Genomic DNA, 18,950 nt, shown 5'->3' on the forward strand with positions numbered 1-18,950 from the left:
GACCCATCACATCAACACCGGCGATGCCAACCCAATTCATCGCCGCCCTTACCGCGTCTCCGCTGCCGAACGCTCTGTCATCCAGAAAGAGGTCAAGAAAATGCTCGCCAAAGGCGTCGTCGAACACTCATATAGTCCGTGGGCATCCCCGGTCGTGCTTGTCAAGAAGAAGGACAACACATGGCGGTTTTGCGTCGACTATAGACATCTCAACAAGGTCACTAAGAAGGACGTTTACCCTTTACCAAGAATAGATGACGCACTTGACTGCCTTCATGGCGCAAAGTTTTTCTCGTCCATTGACCTTCGATCTGGTTATTTGCAGATCGCTGTTGACCCACGGGACCGAGAAAAAACAGCATTTGTAACCCCCGATGGGTTATACCAATTTAAAGTAATGCCGTTTGGGCTTTGTAATGCGCCGGCCACCTTTGAGCGCATGATGGACTCCCTTCTGCGCGGCTTCAAATGGTCCACTTGCTTATGCTACTTAGATGATATAATTGTTTTTTCACCGACGTTCGCAAGCCATCTAGAGCGACTGTCCAGTATTCTCCAAGTATTTCGCAACGCTGGTCTCCAGCTGAACTCCTCCAAATGCCGTTTCGGCCGTCGCGAAATAACTGTACTTGGTCACCTTGTTAACGCATCTGGGGTACAGCCCGATCCGGACAAAATTCGCGCATTGACTCAATTTCCCGTGCCCTCTTCTCATAAGGATGTCCGGAGCTTCCTTGGTTTGTGCTCCTATATTTCCGCCGCTTCATCCGAAATTTCGCCGATATTGCGCGGCCTCTCACCGAGCTTCTTAAAAAAGATGTCCCATTTACTTGGAATTCGCCTCAGAGTGCTGCATTTTCGGCGCTCATTGCAGCCCTCACGACTACGCCAATATTAGCCCACTTCGATCAGACTGCCCCGACAGAAGTTCGTACGGACGCGAGTGGCCACGGAATTGGTGCTGTTTTAGCTCAGCGTCAGCATGGACGTGACTGTGTCATCGCCTACGCCAGCCGCCTTTTATCCCCTGCCGAGAGGAACTATTCCATCACCGAAAGAGAGTGTCTTGCTCTTGTTTGGGCTGTCGCTAAATTTCGCCCGTACCTCTTCGGCCGCAGTTTTACTGTTGTAACTGATCATCATGCACTCTGCTGGCTTTCCTCGCTAAAGGATCCCACGGGACGTCTCGGTCGTTGGTCTCTACGCCTCCAAGAATACACCTTCTAGGTCGTCTATAAATCTGGTCACCTCCATCAAGACGCCGACTGCCTGTCACGGTATCCAGTGGATCCACCAGACGCCACAGAGAGAGCTACGGAGGCTTGCGTCTTATCAATATCAGACTTTCTTGATATCGCTTCTGAGCAACGCCGCGACCCGGATTTACTTCCCATCATAGAAAGCCTGAGTTCCGCTACTCCACCCACTTCCCTGAACTTGTATTTCCTTCATGAAGGAGTTCTCTACCGCCACAACATGCGCCCTAATGGTCCTGACCGTCTTCTCGTCATGCCTTCCCATCTGCGTGTAGATGTTCTCCGACAGCTTCACGATGAACCTGCCGCTGGTCACCTGGGAGTCACCCGCACTTATGATCGCGTCCGGCGCCGTTTTTTCTGGCCACGCCTATATCGCTCTGTGCAAAAGTATGTCGCCAGCTGCGACCTTTGTCAACGTCGAAAACGACCAACATCGCTTCCAGCTGGCCTTCTTAACCCTGTGGAGATCCCTGCTGAACCATTCTACCGCGTAGGGCTCGACCTTCTCGGGCCAATTCCCACTTCTGCATCCGGGAACAAATGGGTTGCCGTGGCGACCGACTACGCGACACGTTACGCGATCACCCGTGCTCTTCCAACCAGCTGCGCTACCGATGTCGCCGACTTTCTGCTACATGACATCATATTGCATCACGGCGCTCCTCGACAGCTCGTTACTGATCAAGGCCGATACTTTTTATCTCGCGTCGTCCAGGATATCGTACGTTCCTGTTCCACGAACCACAAGTTCACAACGGCATACCATCCACAAACTAATGGACTTACAAAGCGCCTGAATCGCACTATCACGGACATGTCGTCAATGTATGTTTCTCCAGACCACCGTGACTGAGACGCAACGTTACCCTACGTCACCTTCGCTTACAACTCCTCCAGACATGACACCGCAGGCTATTCCGCGTTCTACCTTCTTTATGGACGGGAACCCTCTCTGCCTCTTGATACACTCCTTCCCGCTGGTTCAAGCTCCCCTGTCACATACGTCCGCGATGCCATAGAGCGAGCCGCCGCAGCACGACAGATTGCCCGAGAACGACTCATGCTTTCTCAAGCCTCTCAGAAAGATCGATACGTTCGTCACCACCGCGAAGTTTCGTATGCACCAGGTTCTCTCGTACTCTTGTGGACCCCATGTCGTCACATCTGCCTCTCAGAAAAACTTTTATTTCGCTATGACGGACCATGCAAAGTCCTGCGCAAGATCACCAACCTCACCTACGAGATACAGCGAGTCGTCGACGAAGCGCACTCAATGCCACCACCATCCACTGTTGTGCACGTCGTGAGACTGAAGCCTTATGTGTCACCTAACACTCCCCTTTCGTGACAAGCGCCGGGTCGGCGCTTTAACGCCGCGGGGTAGTGCCACAAGGCAGTAGTGGGATTGGGGCATAAAGCGGTAGAGGGTCCCTGGCTGAAAGAAAAGACTACGAAGTGGATAGAGACTGGTTCCAGCCCGCCAGTGCGCCAGGCATTGTCATCGCGTGTAATCGTTGTACATATCTGTAAATATACGTTTTCCTGTAAGATTATTATTATATAATATATTATATATATAGGCTATATATTATATATATAGCCTAATATTAGGCTATATATATATAGCCTAACGTGCTCTTTTAGTTAAAAATTCAAGCATTTTAACGTGAAGCCAGACGCGTCTTCGAGGTATTCAAATCCGAGTCAAGTTCGAAGCTCGCATATCCCGTCATTGCCTTACATCCAGCAGGTAACTAGTGCCAGATTTTCCTCTAGGTAAGTTTGTGAGAAACTCTCTGCGTCGCTTCGCGTAGCCGCGCGACGTCCATCTTCATAGGAAGAGGACGCGGACCCAGTCATAAAAGCCACGTGCACTGACACACAGCAACGGGTGCGTGCGGTCAAGCCTTTACGTTCTTATGCGCTCAAATCCTCTCCGCTCCGCGACGCTGGGGCCAGCCTTCTTCCTTCCTCGCCCTTTACCTTTCCTTTCTCTGGTGGGAGCGACAGTGGAACTCGAAAGTTAGCAAAATGCTTATAATTTAGATCGCCGTAAAATAAAATAAAAAACACTGCGCTTGGTTTATTGCTCATCAGCTTTATATCGCTTATCAGCTTTATATAAATAAAATAAAGCATGTCAAAGAAGGGAACTTCAACTGCACTATCGTGAAACCTGGGGAGGGGTGAAAGATGTTGTCTGCGTTTAGTTTACATGCACCCTGCGAATCTTTATTTTTCAATTAAGCACAAGAGAGTCTTCCGCCTGTACTACGTTACAAGTAAATAAATTGACCGGTGAACGGTTGTGCAGCGCGTTGTTTCTCACACTGGTCAGGGAGCGTTTGTAGAGACCATTTTAAAAAAGGGGAAGATCCCTTCCTTCTTGGGCTGTTGCACGGGAATGCAAAATCCGACATCAGAGCCGACATTGGGGGTCACACATGTTAAAAACAGACCACATAGGACTATGGCGGCACCCAGAGAGCCTTCGTGAAAACGTCTATAGTCAACGCGCGCCATTCGCTCTCTCTCGCCACGCGGCGGGTGCAGAGGAGGTGGCGAAAGAGAGCGAACTATCTCTGGCGCTCAAGCAAATCGAACGTCACAACAGCAGCAGACGACGATGCACACCGACATGCGGAGACTTTCAGGTGCTTCGCCCATAAAACCACGCAGACACTGGTGACCGTTGTTAAAGCGACAGCGCGATAAAAGAAATTAAAGCTGTTATGTCGTCACGTTTCTACCGTACAGCAGCTGGGTGGTCTAACATATTTTTCGTTTCCTCTGGGTGAGCGTACATGGACCCAGGTTCTTGAATTTAGGCGCACGTTAAAGAACCCCTGCAGGTGGTGGGCACTTACACGGCATACTACTTGGTTTTCGGACGTTAAACCCAAACAGTTATTATGAATGGACGTCAGACAGATGGGAAGATGCCTGAGCATAGGACGACATGGTCACCAGCCACATGGCCCATGACGTCGACGTCAGCCTTGAGTGCGCGTCCATTGGTGCATGCTCATATTTGTCCGCTGTTGAGCTGCACCCGACTGTTGTTGTATACAAGTTCAAGATTCAGATTAAGACAAACACGTTCGAGGGATTTATAGAGAGTTTATCAGCGAAAATCTGTGCACGTGAAGAAACGACAGTGACGCGCCAGCTGATCGTTCGCTGTGCAAAGTTAAGCAATATGTCTCTATCTATATGGCACACGTCACAACATAAACATAGACTCGTTTTAAAGCTCGTGTAGTTTGTATTGCTCACAAGCGAGAATATGGGCACCGTCTACACCCCCGAAAACTATAACCGACACGGTGGGCTACCGCGAGCCCTTCTCTTTATGATCACCGAAGCTTCGCATACTTCTTGACGTTCTCGACCGCTGTGAAAGGAGCGTCCATGCAGTTCTTGGTGAAGTCCCCGAAGTTAACGTCGTAAAGGAGCCACGACAAGCCCTCGCGAAGGTTGGTGGAGTTCTTGAGGCCGCCGAACTGCACAAAACGAAGGTGAGAGCAGTACCGGTTGTTTTATATTATAGGTGTCGGCAACCAGCGGCCCGCGTGGCACTGTTTTGTGGCCCGCGTGATATTATTATGCGGCCCACGTGGCACTATTTTGCTATTCACCTGGCACTATATTTTGGCCCACGTAGCATAAATACACACAAAGAAACAGCATTGACGCTCTTTCTTTGTGTGTATTTCTTCCTGTGGTGGTTTAGGCATCTCGAAGTTTCCCTCAGTATGACGAACCAACTAGCCCAGCAACAAGTACTTCTATTTTGCGGCCGGCGTGGTACTATTACGTGGCCCACGTGGTATTTATATGCGGCCCGCGTGGCACTATATTTTGCGGCCTGAGTGGCACTCTTTCGAAGACCGCACGGCGCTATTATGTGGCCCGACTAGCGCCGGTATGCGCCCCATGTATCACAATTATGCGGCCCGCGTGGCACAATTTTGTGACCCACGTGGCACTATTATGCGGCCCGCGTGGCACTATATTTCATCCAACGTGGCACTATTCGCGGCCTGAGTGGCAATAGTTTGTGGCCCGCGTGACACTATTTTGAAGTCCGCGCGACACTAATATGCGGCCCGCATGTCACTAATATGCGGCCCGCATGGTACTATTACGCGGCCCGCGTGGTGGTTATTTGCGGCACGATGAGCAGTATTATGCGGCCCACGTGACACAACTATGCCACCCGTGTAGCACTATTTTGCGGCCCATGGGGCACTATTTTGCCGTCCGCGTGGCACTACTATGCGGTACCCGGCACAGCATCAAAATCACCGCCCCCTTTCCCTAGAACTTCCTTTCTGGCCATTGACATGGCAGTTTGACTAAAAATTGAATTTTCGTTTGTAGCCTATATTTCATTACAACTTTGTCGCATATGTGCTGAATATAAACACGATTACTAATCGAGGTTTACAAAGTAAAGTGTCCAAAAAGTAGTTCTTGAAGGAAAGGAAAAAGAAAAAGCTAATTTCTGTCTGCGTTGTTAAGCTCACGGTTAAGGCGACACGGTTAAGCTCCTTGTAGGAGATGGGGGAAGGGAATAAAAAAGAATAGTAGAAAGAGAAAGATATACAGTGTGTCCCACGTAATTTTAGCCAGAGTTTAAAAATATGCCAGAACACGTAGTTACCAAGTGACCAAATGCATGTGCCTCACCGTTGCTTGGAGTTAGTCAGACTTTTTTGTGTTTTCAAATATTGTTTAATTAGATCTGTTTAATTAACTAACTTTTCCAGAAACGAAGATAGATAAAAAATTTAATGAGAAAGTTCTAGATCGGTTTGCAAAACGTCCAAAGAGATAGTTTTGAACTTTATATCTGTTACGTATTAGTCTTTCTCTGTTAATTGCAAATGCCCGAGAAATGCGAAAAATACCACGTGACAAACCCGCTCGCGCGTCAGTGCGCACGATGATTTTAGTGCTCCCTGACGTTCCGCGTACGAACGACACGCTTCCCTCGCACCGGTTCATGACAGCGATAAGCAGTCACGGTGGCTATTGTTGTTGTGGCCGAAAGCAAAACTTGTTGATCGTAAAGCCACCACCATCATTGCGGCCCTGCCTAAACAGCACATTGGGGCAAATGTTATGGTCGTTTGCACACGGCACGTTAGGGAGCACATTGTGCGCACTGGCAAACGAGCGGGTTTGTCACGTGGTATTTTTTGTATTTCGCGAGCATTTGTATTTAGCAGAAAAACACTAATACCTAACAGATATAAAGTTCACAAATGTTTAGTCGGAAGTTTTCCAAACCAATCTACAACTTTCTCATTGACATTTTTTCATCTATCTCCGTTTCTTGAAGAGTTGTTAATTGGACAGATGTAATTAAACAAGATTTAGGAACACAAAAATAGTCTCACTAACTCCCACCAACGGTGAGCAACATGCATTTGATCGCGTCGTTAATGCGTGTTCCGGCATATTTTAAAGCTCTGGCTACGTGGAGCACCCTGTAGAAGACGGAGAACTTGCCGCACACCAGGCAAGAAAGAGGAGAGATGGCGGACATGGTCAAAGGAATCTGAGGGCGGGGAACCACTCGGCGAGAGCTACCTTTCAGGGAAAGTGCTAATACTTGCACAATTCAAAGTGCTCTCTCTCTCTCGGCATAGGTTGCCCCACGTAAAAATGTTTTTTGAAGTACAATATATGGAACATATGCGTATGCACAGCGTATGCGGAACAATCTTAAAAACTTAGCAAATTCCAAGCCCAGGTCGACCCGAGCCCACCACCTGAAACCCGAGGGCGAGAGCGATGGCAGTTTCTTCAGCCTAGGTGATGTGACACCACACGTAGACGATGGTACATTCTGCGAGTGTGTGGTCCACGAGCGTGGTTACTGCCTTGTGGTTCGCACGGTTGTAATTGGCGGCATCAACGAAGTACGTAGTGTTCTTGTGCGTCCAAACAACGACGGTCGCTTACAGTTCTGATGGACTCTCAAGCGGCTTGCCGGAACTACCTACAAGGGCGCGTAAACAAACGCGCCCTCAATGTTATCACGAGCGCTACGGACGCTGGCGAGCATCTCACACACACATTCCGGATTTCGTATCCGATTATATGGACACCGGGTCACGTGTGACTGGAGGAAATCCAGGAAAAGGATAGGGTAGCTCGAGGGTATGCGAGCCGAGCACCTTCTAACTGCGCCCCCGAGGAACCCGTTCCCGTCCCTTGCGGCTATTCATCGCAAGCGGAGCCCCAGACTAGCACGTCTTGCATGCCAGCCGAGAAGGGTTCCCGCCCGACGCACGTGGTTCATCGTAAGCATGCTAACGACGCCGCCAAAAAGAATGGTAGCGAGGTACTGTGGGCAAGCCACCATGAGAGATCATTTTTGGACCGGTATGTCTTTATGAGACACGCGCAGTGATTGGAAGTTGTCTTTCACGTCAGTAAGCGAGTAAAATGCGAAAGTGAACGTTTCTCATCGTCGGTCTGCTCGAGTTCTGAACTTTGAGGACCGATAGCTCCCCTTTTAGTGCACCAATTTGCATCATTTTTGTGGCATTCGTCTCGACATTCATTACTGCACACGTTCCGGTTCTAAATAAAGTTGTCTAAAATGGGTCAGAGGGCCCCTTTATAGGTAAGGTGTGGAAGAAGATCTGATGCACAAGCTTTCATAAAAGGCTGGTTATCTGTGCACAGGTGGTGTTTTTGCCAATAACACGGCAAAAACAATAATTTGGGCATTTGTCTCTTGATTTATTGAGGCTAATACTAACTCCTTAAAATTTTACTTAGCTCCCACCAGCCTCTGTAGAAGCACTTCGCCGTGGCCTCAGACATAGGCTCCGGCTAATTCGACCTCATCATCATCAGCCTGACTACGTCCACTGCAGGACAAAGGCCTCTCCCATGTTCCGCCTGTTAACCTGGTCCTGTGCTTGCTGCTGCCAATTTACGTAAACAGAGCTAAACGCGATTTGTCAGCCGTGTATCTCGTCTTTGACGCTGCTAGGCACTCACATCAGATTGGACGAGCAATACTCGTCATTAGCGGCTTCTGTACAGACGAACTAGGTTATAAGATAATGGCTAGTTGCTGGAGTGAAAATCATATTTTGTGAAAGTGAAGCTGAATTACCGTAAAAACGGCAGGCACGGTCTGCACAGAGGCACCACAAAACTTCAAAATTAAACAGGAATGTTTCCATCGCATGCCCACAAGTTTGACAAAGCGATACCTTTGGGACATGCACTGTTTAATGTGTGCTAGGGAGTTCATTCAGATGGGCTAACTTTGCAGGGATGAATAATAGTTTAGTTTAAAATTAACGGAGCATTTTGTATGAGCAGATCGACACCACTTTATCTCTAAGCGGGCACCACCCGCAAAGAGCACGCTTCTGAGCTTGATGGCGGATTGACGATGGCGGGGGGGGGGGGGGGGGCAAATGCTTATTTCAATGTAACAGGAAGAAGAAAGCAGCGACGAACAACACGAAGACAGTGAAAAAGAACAACCACACAGAACAAGCTTTTGGTGAGGCGTTTCGCTGGTTTCTTCTTCCTGTTACTTTGAACGAGCTCGCCTAGAATGCTACGTGACTGATCTTATTTCACATTTGTGCGTTAGACATTTGGAGGGCTTCCGCTCCTGAATTTTCAGTGGCCTTGCGAGACCAGCCCTCTAGATGACGCGTGCGACTTTGGATGGTTAAAAAGCTTCACGGTGGCCCATCGGTAGAGAACATGACTGAAACGAAAATCCGTATGGTGGGTCATACAAAGCTTACTTTATATTTCAGCGACTCTTCATCCTCCCAAGTGATGACCATGTTGGGTCCAACGAAGGGTGACCCGAACTTCATGCCACCAGGTAGCACATCGATGTCGAATAGACCTCCTATGCAATCCTGCGGGTGCAGCACTCGAAATAAGTCCTCCTTTTTTGACAATGAAAAACGAAAAGCAACCCTAATAAGATTTAAGGGTCTGAGTGGCACTATGTTAGTAAACTTCTCATAAGCTATGACCGATTTTATTTTTTCACTATTCGATGTATGCCACCCTTCTCCCCCAGGAATCTTTCAGCACGGCTTCGCGCTGCCTTGAGGATTCGAAGCATTGAAAGCTTTCTGCCCCTCACCTGGTTTTACATGGCCTCCGTGAGCAGCACATATACGGTTTCGCGAGAGACGTCATCGCGTGATGTCCTTTTATGCGACATCACAATGACACCACAAGCAAGGGAGTGTAAAAGGAAAGCGAGGACGAGGAGGAGAGAAGAGAAGGATAGTAAGTAGGAGGGAAGGAGAGGAGAGCAATGCATAGCTGTGAGTAGTTAAATGTGAAGGAAAGGCGGGAAAGGGAAGTGAGGGTAAATAATAATATCTGAGAGTAAGAAGAAGTGGTAAAGCGTAGGAAAGCTGTTTACATGACAGTAAAGGGGGCAGAAAATAGAAGTGGGAACAGGGAGGATGGCAGTGACGAGAGGGAGTGTGGCATAGCCGTGTATAGTATGGCTATAGCAAGGAGCAAAAAGGTAACTGGAGGTGACGAGGAAAGAAATAAAGCACAGCAGTGTATAGTGTAAAAAGTGGCCCAGAAAAGAAGTTATCTGTTATCCAGAAAAGAAGTTATATCTGTGTTCATCAGCATCATCAGCAGCCTGACTACGTCCACTGCAGGACAAAGGCCTCTCCCATGTTCCGCCAGTTAACCCGGTCCTGTGCTCGCTGCTGCCAATTTATACCCGCAAACTTCTTAATCTCATCTGCCCACCTAATCTTCTGTCTCCCCCTAAGCCGCTTCCCTTCTCTGGGAATCCAGTTAGTTACCCTCAATCACCAGCGGTTATCCTGTCTACGCGCTACATGCCCGGCCCATATCCATTTCCTCTTCTTTATTTGAACTATGATATCCTTAACCCCCGTTTGTCCCCTAATCCACTCTGCTCTCTTCTTGTCTCTTGAGGTTACACCTACCATTTTTCTTTCCATTGTTCGCTGCGTCAACCTCAATTTAAGCTGAACCCTCTTTGTAAGTCTCCAGGTTTCTGCGCCGTAGCTGAGTACCGGCAAGATACAGCTGTTATATACCTTCCTCTTGAGGGATAGTGGCAATCTACCTGTCATGATTTGGGAGTGCTTGCCGAATGTGCTCCACCCATTCTTATCCTTCTAGTTACTTCAATCTAGTGGTTCGGCTCTGCGGTTATTACCTGCCCTAAGTAGACATAGTCTTTTACAACTTCAAGTGCACTATTACCTATATCGAAGCGCTGCTCCTTTCCGAGGTTGTTGTACATTACTTTCGTTTTCTGAAGATTAATTTTAAGACCCACCTTTCTGCTCTCCTTGTCTAAGTCCTTAATCATGAGTTGCCATTCGTCCCCTGAGTTACTCAGCAATGCAATGTCATCGGCGAAGCGCAGGTTACTAAGGTATTCTCCGTTAACTCTTATCCCTAACTGTTCCCATTCTAGGCTTCTGAAAACTTCCTGTAAGCACGCGGTAAATAGCATTGGGGAGACTGTGTCCCCCTGCCTTACACCCTTCTTGATTGGAATTCTGTTGCTTTCTTTATGAAGCACTATGGTAGCAGTTGATTCCCTGTAGATTTCTTCCAGAATGTTTATATATACTTCATCTACGCCCTGATTCCGCAGTGTCTGCATGACGGCTGATATTTCTACTGAATCAAATGCCTTCTCGTAATCTATGAAGGCTATGTATAGTGGTTGGTTATACTCTGAGCATTTTTCTATTACCTGATGGATAGTATGGATGTGGTCAATTGTTGAGTAGCCTGTTCGAAATCCTGCTTGTTCCTTTGGTTGATTGAATCCTAATGTTTTCTTTACTCTGTTAGCAATTACCTTTGTAAATAGCTTGTATACTACAGAGAGCAAGCTGATCGGCCTGTAATTTTTCAAGTCCTTGTCATCTCCTTTCTTATGTATTAAGGTGATGTTAGCATTCTTCCAAGACTCTGGTACTCTTCCCGTCAGGAGACACCTTGTAAACAGGGTGGCTAGTTTTTCTAACACAATCTGTCCTCCATCTTTCAGCAGATCTGATGTTACCTGATCCTCACCAGCAGCTTTGCCTCTTTCCATGTTCTCCAAAGCTTTTCTGACTTCTATCATTACTGGTGCGGTGCCATCTGGGTCACTGCTAGTTCTTTTAGTATTAAGGTCGTGGTTTTACAGATCTCTGTAAAACTCCTCCGCTATTTTAACTATCCTATCCATATTGTTAGTTATTTTGCCTTCTTTGTCCCTTAGTGAATACATCCGACTTCTGCCTATCCCAAGTTTTCTCTTCACTGCTTTGACGCTTCCTCCGTTTTTCAGAGCGTGTTCGATTCTCTCCATGTTATACCTTCTTACATCGCATACCTTACGCCTATTAATCAACTTCTAAAGCTCTGCCAGTTCTATTTTGTCTGTTGTACTTGACACTTTCATGATTTGACGCTTCTTAATTGGGTTATTAGTTTCCTGGGAAAGCTTGCCAGTGTCCTGTCTAACTACCCTGCCTCCAACTTCCACTGCACGCTCCGTATTGATACTCGTCAGATTATCATTCATTGTATCTACGCTAAGGTTGGTTTCCTCACTAAGAGCCGAGTACCTGTTCTGCAGTGACACTGTGAATTTCTGTACTTTCCCTCTCAGAGCTAGCTCATTGATTGGCTTCTTGCGTATCAGTTTCTGTCGTTCCTTCTTCAAGTCTAGGCGGATTCGAGACCGTATTATTCTATGGTCACTGCATCGTACCTTGCCAACCACTTCCACATCCTGCACGATTCCTGGGTGTGCAGTCATTATAAAGTCTATTTCGTTTTTATTTTCGCCATTAGGGCTCCTCCACGTCCACTTGCGGTTTTCTCGTTTTCGGTAGAAAGTATTCAAAATCCGTAAATAATTGCGTTCTGCGAATTCTACTAGTATCTCTCCTCTGGCGTTTCTAGTACTGATGCCATAATCTCCTACTGCTTGGTCTCCAGCCTGCTTCTTCCCTACCTTTGCATTAAAGTTGCCCATCACTATAGTATACTGTGTTTTTACCTTACTCATTGCCGATTCCACGTCTTCATAGAAGCTTTCAACTGAAGCGTCATTTTCACGGACGGCCATTTTTGGCGACACCGCGTCACGGCAATTAACGGGCGCGTACCCCCCACTGACCCAGAGAATGGCGAGCGCATGAAAGGGAGCCGAGAAGTGCAGAATGCGGTGCTCTTCTTAGAACGTCGGCGTCGACGGTTGATCCTTTTGTAACTGCGGCGGCGTCTGCAAGGTTGTAGAATGCCGCGGTATACCCCGAACAAGGATTAGACTACGAGACGCATCGGCTGAGAGCCAAACGGTTGACCGTTCTCACGGGAAAAAGCGTGGGAAATGCTCTGGTGGCCAAGCCGTATAACAAAAACCCGACAGGTTGTCACTCTCGCTAGTTGAGGGCCCTCTTCCAATAAAAAAGGGGTGGGGTCAAAATATTTTTGCGGCGAAATTTTCATCAATTAAACGCGCATGATTGGACCCAGGTAGAGGTCTCTTGTCCCCAAGGAAGAGAGCGAGGACACACGAGGGGGATTTAAGCGCAGGATTTTGCCCTGCTAGGCAGACTAGTCGCTGACCAACATGGTGGAGAAACAGATCAACAAGCATCTCTTCTAGAAGTTTTTAGTGTGGCTCTGTATCGGCCGGCCACCTAAACTTAGCCGTTCGTCTAGTTGTGACGCGATATTAACGCCTGCAACTTAGACATCGGGACTTCGCCTCGAGTTAGCTCAACATGCTCGAAGTCACCTGCAAGCACTAGCCTCCCGGAGCCACCAGCGTTGCAACACCGCCGACATCGCAGTCGTGCCAGAACCCTCTTCGACCTCTCGCATCCGATCGTCGGGGACGCAACGCTGCCGGTCATCACACGTATGCCTTAACCTGTTTATATCTTCGAACTTTGTACTCCGTAGTTCTATTGTTGTTAGTTTGTGTAGCTTGTAATAGTTCTCTCGCGTAAGCTGATTTATTGTTTTTTATCTGTATTTTTTAGTTGTATCAAGTGTTGATGTATTTTGTTAGTTGTATTGAAGTGTTGTATCAGATCCCGTGTGCTGCAATATCACTAGAGTAAAGTTTATTTTGTTTTCTCACGTCTCTGATATCTTCACTGTCTCTGCTTGCGTACGGAACGAACCAACCTGCTGTCATTCCCGTCGCCGACTTCGCGCTGGTGACGCTAGAGTGGCAGCTTGTAAGAGTCATCATGGCTGGATGTAGGCGCGTAAACCTGTACTACCTTCATCTTGTATCTTTTATTCAGTTTAATTACGATACCTACCACCCTTTCATTAATGCTATAGTATTCCTCTATGTTGCCAGCTATGTTTCTGTGAATTAAGAACCCCACCCCAGTTCTCTCCTGTCAGCCAAGCCCCGATAGCAAAGGACGTGCCCATTCCACCGTATAGGCCTCATCTGTCCTCCTAACCTCACTGAGCCCTATTATATCTCATTTAACACCGTCTAGCTCCTCGAATAGTACAGCTAGACTTCCCTCACTAGATAAGGTTCTAGCGTTAAACGTTGCCAAGTTCAGGTTCCAATGGCGGCCTGTCCGGATCCAGAGATTCTTAGCACCCTCTGCTGCGTTGCAGATCTGACCGCCGCCGTGGTCAGTTGCTTCGCAGCTGCTGGGGACTGAGGACCGTGAGTTATTTGACGTATGCATGTGGGAGGTAGTGTCCAGATACTGCACCAGGGTGGCCAATCCTTCTCTGGTGAGGGGGTGCGTTCCCGGCGGTGGTTACCGGCGAGGCCGCACTCCAGGCCTCTTAATGCAGTTCCATCAACACGCGGATTTTTTTAAAATCCGGTTGGGAACTGGGCGGCACCGGGATTTGAACCACGGACCTCTTGCATGCGAGGCGGATGCTCTAACCACTACGCCATCGCCGCACCCCTGTGATAAGGGTAATTAATACAATTTTTGAAAAAATTCTATCAGTGCAGATAACATCATTTGCATCCAAACATAATATAATTTGCTCAAACCAGCATGGTTTTCGAGCACACAGATCTACATCTCCTTCAGTTTTGGTATTAACCCAACAAGTTAACAAAGCCTTGAACAACAATAAGATAGCCGTCGTAGTTTTTTTAGACATAAAAAAAGCTTTCGATTCCGTCAACCACAACATCATGTTAAGTAAGCTTCATGACTACGGTTTTCGAGGTAAAATTCACCAGCTTCTCAAATCATACGTATCCGACCACCAGCAACGAGTAGTGGTGAATGGCGTCGAGTCCTCTACTCAATCAATAGTCTCCGGGGTACCACAAGGCTCAGTTATTGGACCCACTCTTTTTTCCCTGTACGTTAATGATTTTCCCTCCATCCTACTATATTCAGAAGCTTTAATGTACGCAGACGATATGGCACTAATCTTTGTTGGTGACAGCCTAATAGACATCGAAGATAAAATTAACGAAGAGTTACAGAGAGTACAAGTATGGTTTAAACGAAACCACCTTAATATCAACACAGAGAAAACTAAATACATGGTCTTTCACTCTAGGAAAAAAAAAACTCGACTTTGCAGGTTTCAACATTGTTTTAGATACGGCACTGCTACAGCCAGTAGCCTCGTTTAAGTACTTAGGGGTCATGTTTGACTCGGACATGAACTGGAAATTGCATATAGAAAAGACATGCTCCAAGCTAGCATATGGGTGTCACACGCTACTAAAAGCCCGCGAATGTTTTGGCGCATCAATTTCGCGCATCCCATATTTTGCAGTCGTGCACAGTCACTTGAGCTACTGTATAGCATCGTGAGGCAGTACATATAAAACTCATTTGACATGTATTAGCCGCCTGCAAAAGAGGGCAGTCCGGATTATTACATATTAAAACAGGACGGATACTGCAAAACCACTGTTTCAAATGATACGTGTACTTCCACTGGACTCTGTTCACGTGTCTAGTGTTGCTGATATATTGCATGGAATGATAAAACTTGATGACCCATTCCCATTAAGCACCTTTACGTTACCCGCGCGCTGTACAAGAGCTGCAGCGAATCACGGTTTTAATTTACCAGTAGCCAGAAATGCCTACGGTCGAAGGCTCATAGAATTTCACGGCGCTCTCTTATGGAATGCGATACCGACTGATGTGAAAGAGGCTAGAAATTTTCCATTGGCCATGAAGCATTCACTTCATGCGAACTTTCTAAATAATACGTCTGCATAGTCATTTATTATTATTATTATTATTATTATTATTATTATTATTATTATTATTATTATTATTATTATTATTATTATTATTATTATGAGTAGTATTATTCTGTGCTATAGGTAGCTATGTTCTGCGCTATGTTTCTTTGTATAGTTCAATCTTATGTTTTTTGCTTTTTTTCTATTTTAAACATTATATCCAGATTGATGTCCTTTCTCGCTGTGTAACCGTTTGCGCAAGTATGTAGGTATGTCACACAATTGGTCCCTCTACTTGCCAGTTAGGCTATGGGACCAAACAAGTGTTTGCAAAGTTTTTTGTTACATGGATGTGAAAGTTACAATAAAAAAAAGGAGAGTGGGAGTGAGGTGAGCGACAGGGCATCCAAATTGAAGTATTTTGTTTACTCCATAGACGCTGACCGGGCGTGTGCGACATTTTGAACACCAGCGCTTGCTTGCCTAAAGGCGAGCGTCACTGAAGGGCAAGCGTCGCTCGGGCCTTGAATAGGGCATTATTATTTCGTGTAACATTTTTCGATCACCTAATATGACCAAAGGGCACGCAACATCGTGCATTTTGGTTCTAGAACGTAATAAGAGCTTGTCTCAGGCTCATTTGTCTCAAGGATAGAGAGTAAGAAAAGTGCACTGGGAATGTACAGAGGAAGGGTCAGAAGTTTCTTTAGCCACTATCCCATGTATTTCTGTGGAAGCGTGGCCCGGGATTTTTCGCCCAGTACTATACTAAGGGCTTGTTGCTTTTACCGGTGCAAAGGGGGTACAAGCGTGTGTCTCCTTTTGTTTCGTGTTCGTTCTTTCATCGGCTGTGTGCTGCCGTACGTCGTAGAGAACACAGGAACACGAGAGGAAAGGAGAGAAGACGAGTATACTGACCACGATGTCTAAGCCGGTGAGGTAGAACCTCTCGCACGGATGGTACGCCCTCTTCTCGAGGGAGTCCGTAGTTTCGTTCAGCGAGTAGAACAGAGCACCCATCTCGAACGAAAGACCCAGTCTGGTGCTGTTCTTGTTGTACATGACGTTCGCAGAGACCAAGGCTGCGTGGGTTTTCTGCAAGGACAAATTACGCTCATCATCAACGCCTTGCGAAAAATGATATGCGACCTTGATGAGGTATTTTTGGTGAGATATTTTTAAGCCTATACAGGAAAGAGCTTGACTTTCTGGAGTTGAATCGTTACGCTAAAATGTAGGACTATGAATGCCTGTAGTATGCATGTGCTTTGCTCTTGGCCCCTTCCGAGTCTGCGCTCATTCTATCCACCCGTTTCGCATGTCCTGTTCCTAGGCGTAGTTACATTCGTTGTTAACCATGTCTCACCAGTTAGCCATCACAGCAGTCTTTGAGATTATATTTTTGCGATCAAGGCGAGAGTCTTGCGAAATCTCGTCATTTCGCGATGAAACACAGGTGGAAGCTTTGAAAGACGCTGGACTGACGTTCCGTTTCCGACACAAGAAGCTTAACTTCAAGGTAAGGGTATTTGCACTTTGGTCGACGTCTTTCGAAGTTTTCACTAATATCCCGGTGACCCGAAGCTTCGCTTTTCACCGGTGATTGGACACATTAACCACCGAACGAAATGACGCTTCTAGTCAATTATATCACTCGTTGGATTATTGAGATAACGCTGAAAGCGGTATTTGCAATATTTTCCACGAAAAGAACACTAAACCAAACAGTTAACTGGGTTATACGAATAAGTCTCGTTCTGGAAATAATATTGTCATTTATTGCAATACCTATAGCAATGGAAGAGAACATTTATCATTTTTACATTTCGCACCAAAGTATACGCGCCTGAAGTCATGGAATTGGAAGCGAATTTTTCGTATTTTGGTGGAATTCGTTGAACTAAGTTTCCTCAACATCTAGTGCTCTCACCGAGTACAATGTACATACATGATGTTTACTCGTTAGGGATTACGTAACAGCACAACGCCCCCCCCCTCCCCAAAATTGTTCTCGCCATGGCATACAGAAGCGAAAAATGACCATTTCACAGAACTCTTCTGCCCCCCCCCCTGCACCCCCCCCCCCCCAAAAAAAAATATCTGCCTACGCCCTGCTCGCGGTTTTAAGTTCGGGAATTTCAAGAAGACGTCGCCACCCACCACTTTTTTTTTGCGCGTTTTTTTTTTCTTGTGAATCACAGTTGAGATTCTGAGGAATCAATACCGAAATCCTTGCTTGTAGCGTGATTTCTCTCCCCGGTCGTGTGAATGGTGGTTGCGGAGAGATCAGAATCACGTCGCATGTCACGTGAATGATCTGTCCGCGATCACGTCTGCCGTGTGAATACAACTTGGCGCGCCGCGGGCGCACACGAAGACACACACCACGGCGTTTTTTCTTCGGCTTGCACAGCAAGTGTAGGTTTCATCTTTAAAGAAGCATGCTTCCCGGATGAAAGGAGGGGGGGGGGCGTTTTGAATTAAGCTGCAGGGTGAGTGATCGGCTACGGTTTGCCGTTTTGTGTCGCCTTTGTGGCATAATCCGTACAGCTCCACCGGTAGTCCATTTCCTCATTTCTTCAACCCGTCCCACATATCTTCCTGAAAAATACGTGTTTTCCGAACATGAACTGTTTGTATAGTACTAAGCTTGCCTGTTTGTATAGTAATAAGTATTGTATAGTACTAACCTTACTTTGTCAAATCGTGTTTAGAACACCCTGTAATGGCCTATTAGCACATTACACGTACATTCTAGGTATCCACATCTTTTGTCATTATTATTATACTCTTGATGGCGCGCCTTTGTGATTGTTTTACGAATATATTTTTATATTTGCCGTGTGCATTTGAAACGCTTTTTGCTTGCAACTCACTTGCAAATAAACTAAATTCTTCTTTGAGAAATCTGCGCTTCTGTATATCTTTGTGTAAGACCTTCCTGCACATATCTTCATTGGGTTTGGCAGTATGCTTGAAGTAAAAATAAAAATTTGTATCAGGGACATTTTTCTTTGTCTGACCCGTCAGTGGCCCATGACCCATATATTTATATTAAATGCTTGGCATTTAAATTTTACCATTACGTGGTTAATCCATCGTGTTGAATATTAACCATGCGCAGTGGATAAAAAGAAGGAGCTGGCAGTAAGACGACCAATAGAGCCAAGAGACCATTGGTGATATGCGGAAACCCAATCAAAGGTCAACATAAACAACAACAAAAAAAAAAAAACGCCAGGCCTGCGTGGAAGGCGCAGCATAGTCACAGCGAAAGCAACACAAGCGGCCTTTCAGAGCCTTTTCTAAGCACTCATTGGGTAAGTACTGCAAGCACACTTGCTTGATACCATCTACGGCTTTATTAATAATTTTTTCGGGTAGTAGGCTAGCACTCACTATACGCTAATTTTCGTCATTCTTCTGAGAAGCGTGGCACCCGCTAAACAATTGCGAGCAGT

The 18,950-nt window shown here is 46.5% G+C and overlaps 1 protein-coding gene across 1 annotated transcript in view; it reads right to left on the reverse strand.

The window, feature by feature from the left end:
• Positions 1-4,415: 4,415 nt before the first annotated feature.
• LOC119168558 (uncharacterized) overlaps positions 4,416-18,950 on the reverse strand; it is a 36,101-nt gene continuing 21,566 nt past the window's right edge. Inside the window, exons 8-10 of the mRNA XM_075867741.1 lie at positions 16,408-16,584; positions 9,053-9,172; positions 4,416-4,762 (exon numbers count right to left, since the gene is read on the reverse strand). Of these exons, the coding sequence (XP_075723856.1) occupies positions 4,616-4,762; positions 9,053-9,172; positions 16,408-16,584 (444 nt within the window). The 3' untranslated portion in view covers positions 4,416-4,615. The remainder of the gene's footprint in view (positions 4,763-9,052; positions 9,173-16,407; positions 16,585-18,950) is intronic.

The sequence above is a fragment of the Rhipicephalus microplus genome, chromosome 6 (genome assembly GCF_043290135.1).
Source record: "Rhipicephalus microplus isolate Deutch F79 chromosome 6, USDA_Rmic, whole genome shotgun sequence".
Taxonomy (NCBI): Eukaryota; Metazoa; Arthropoda; class Arachnida; order Ixodida; family Ixodidae; genus Rhipicephalus; species Rhipicephalus microplus.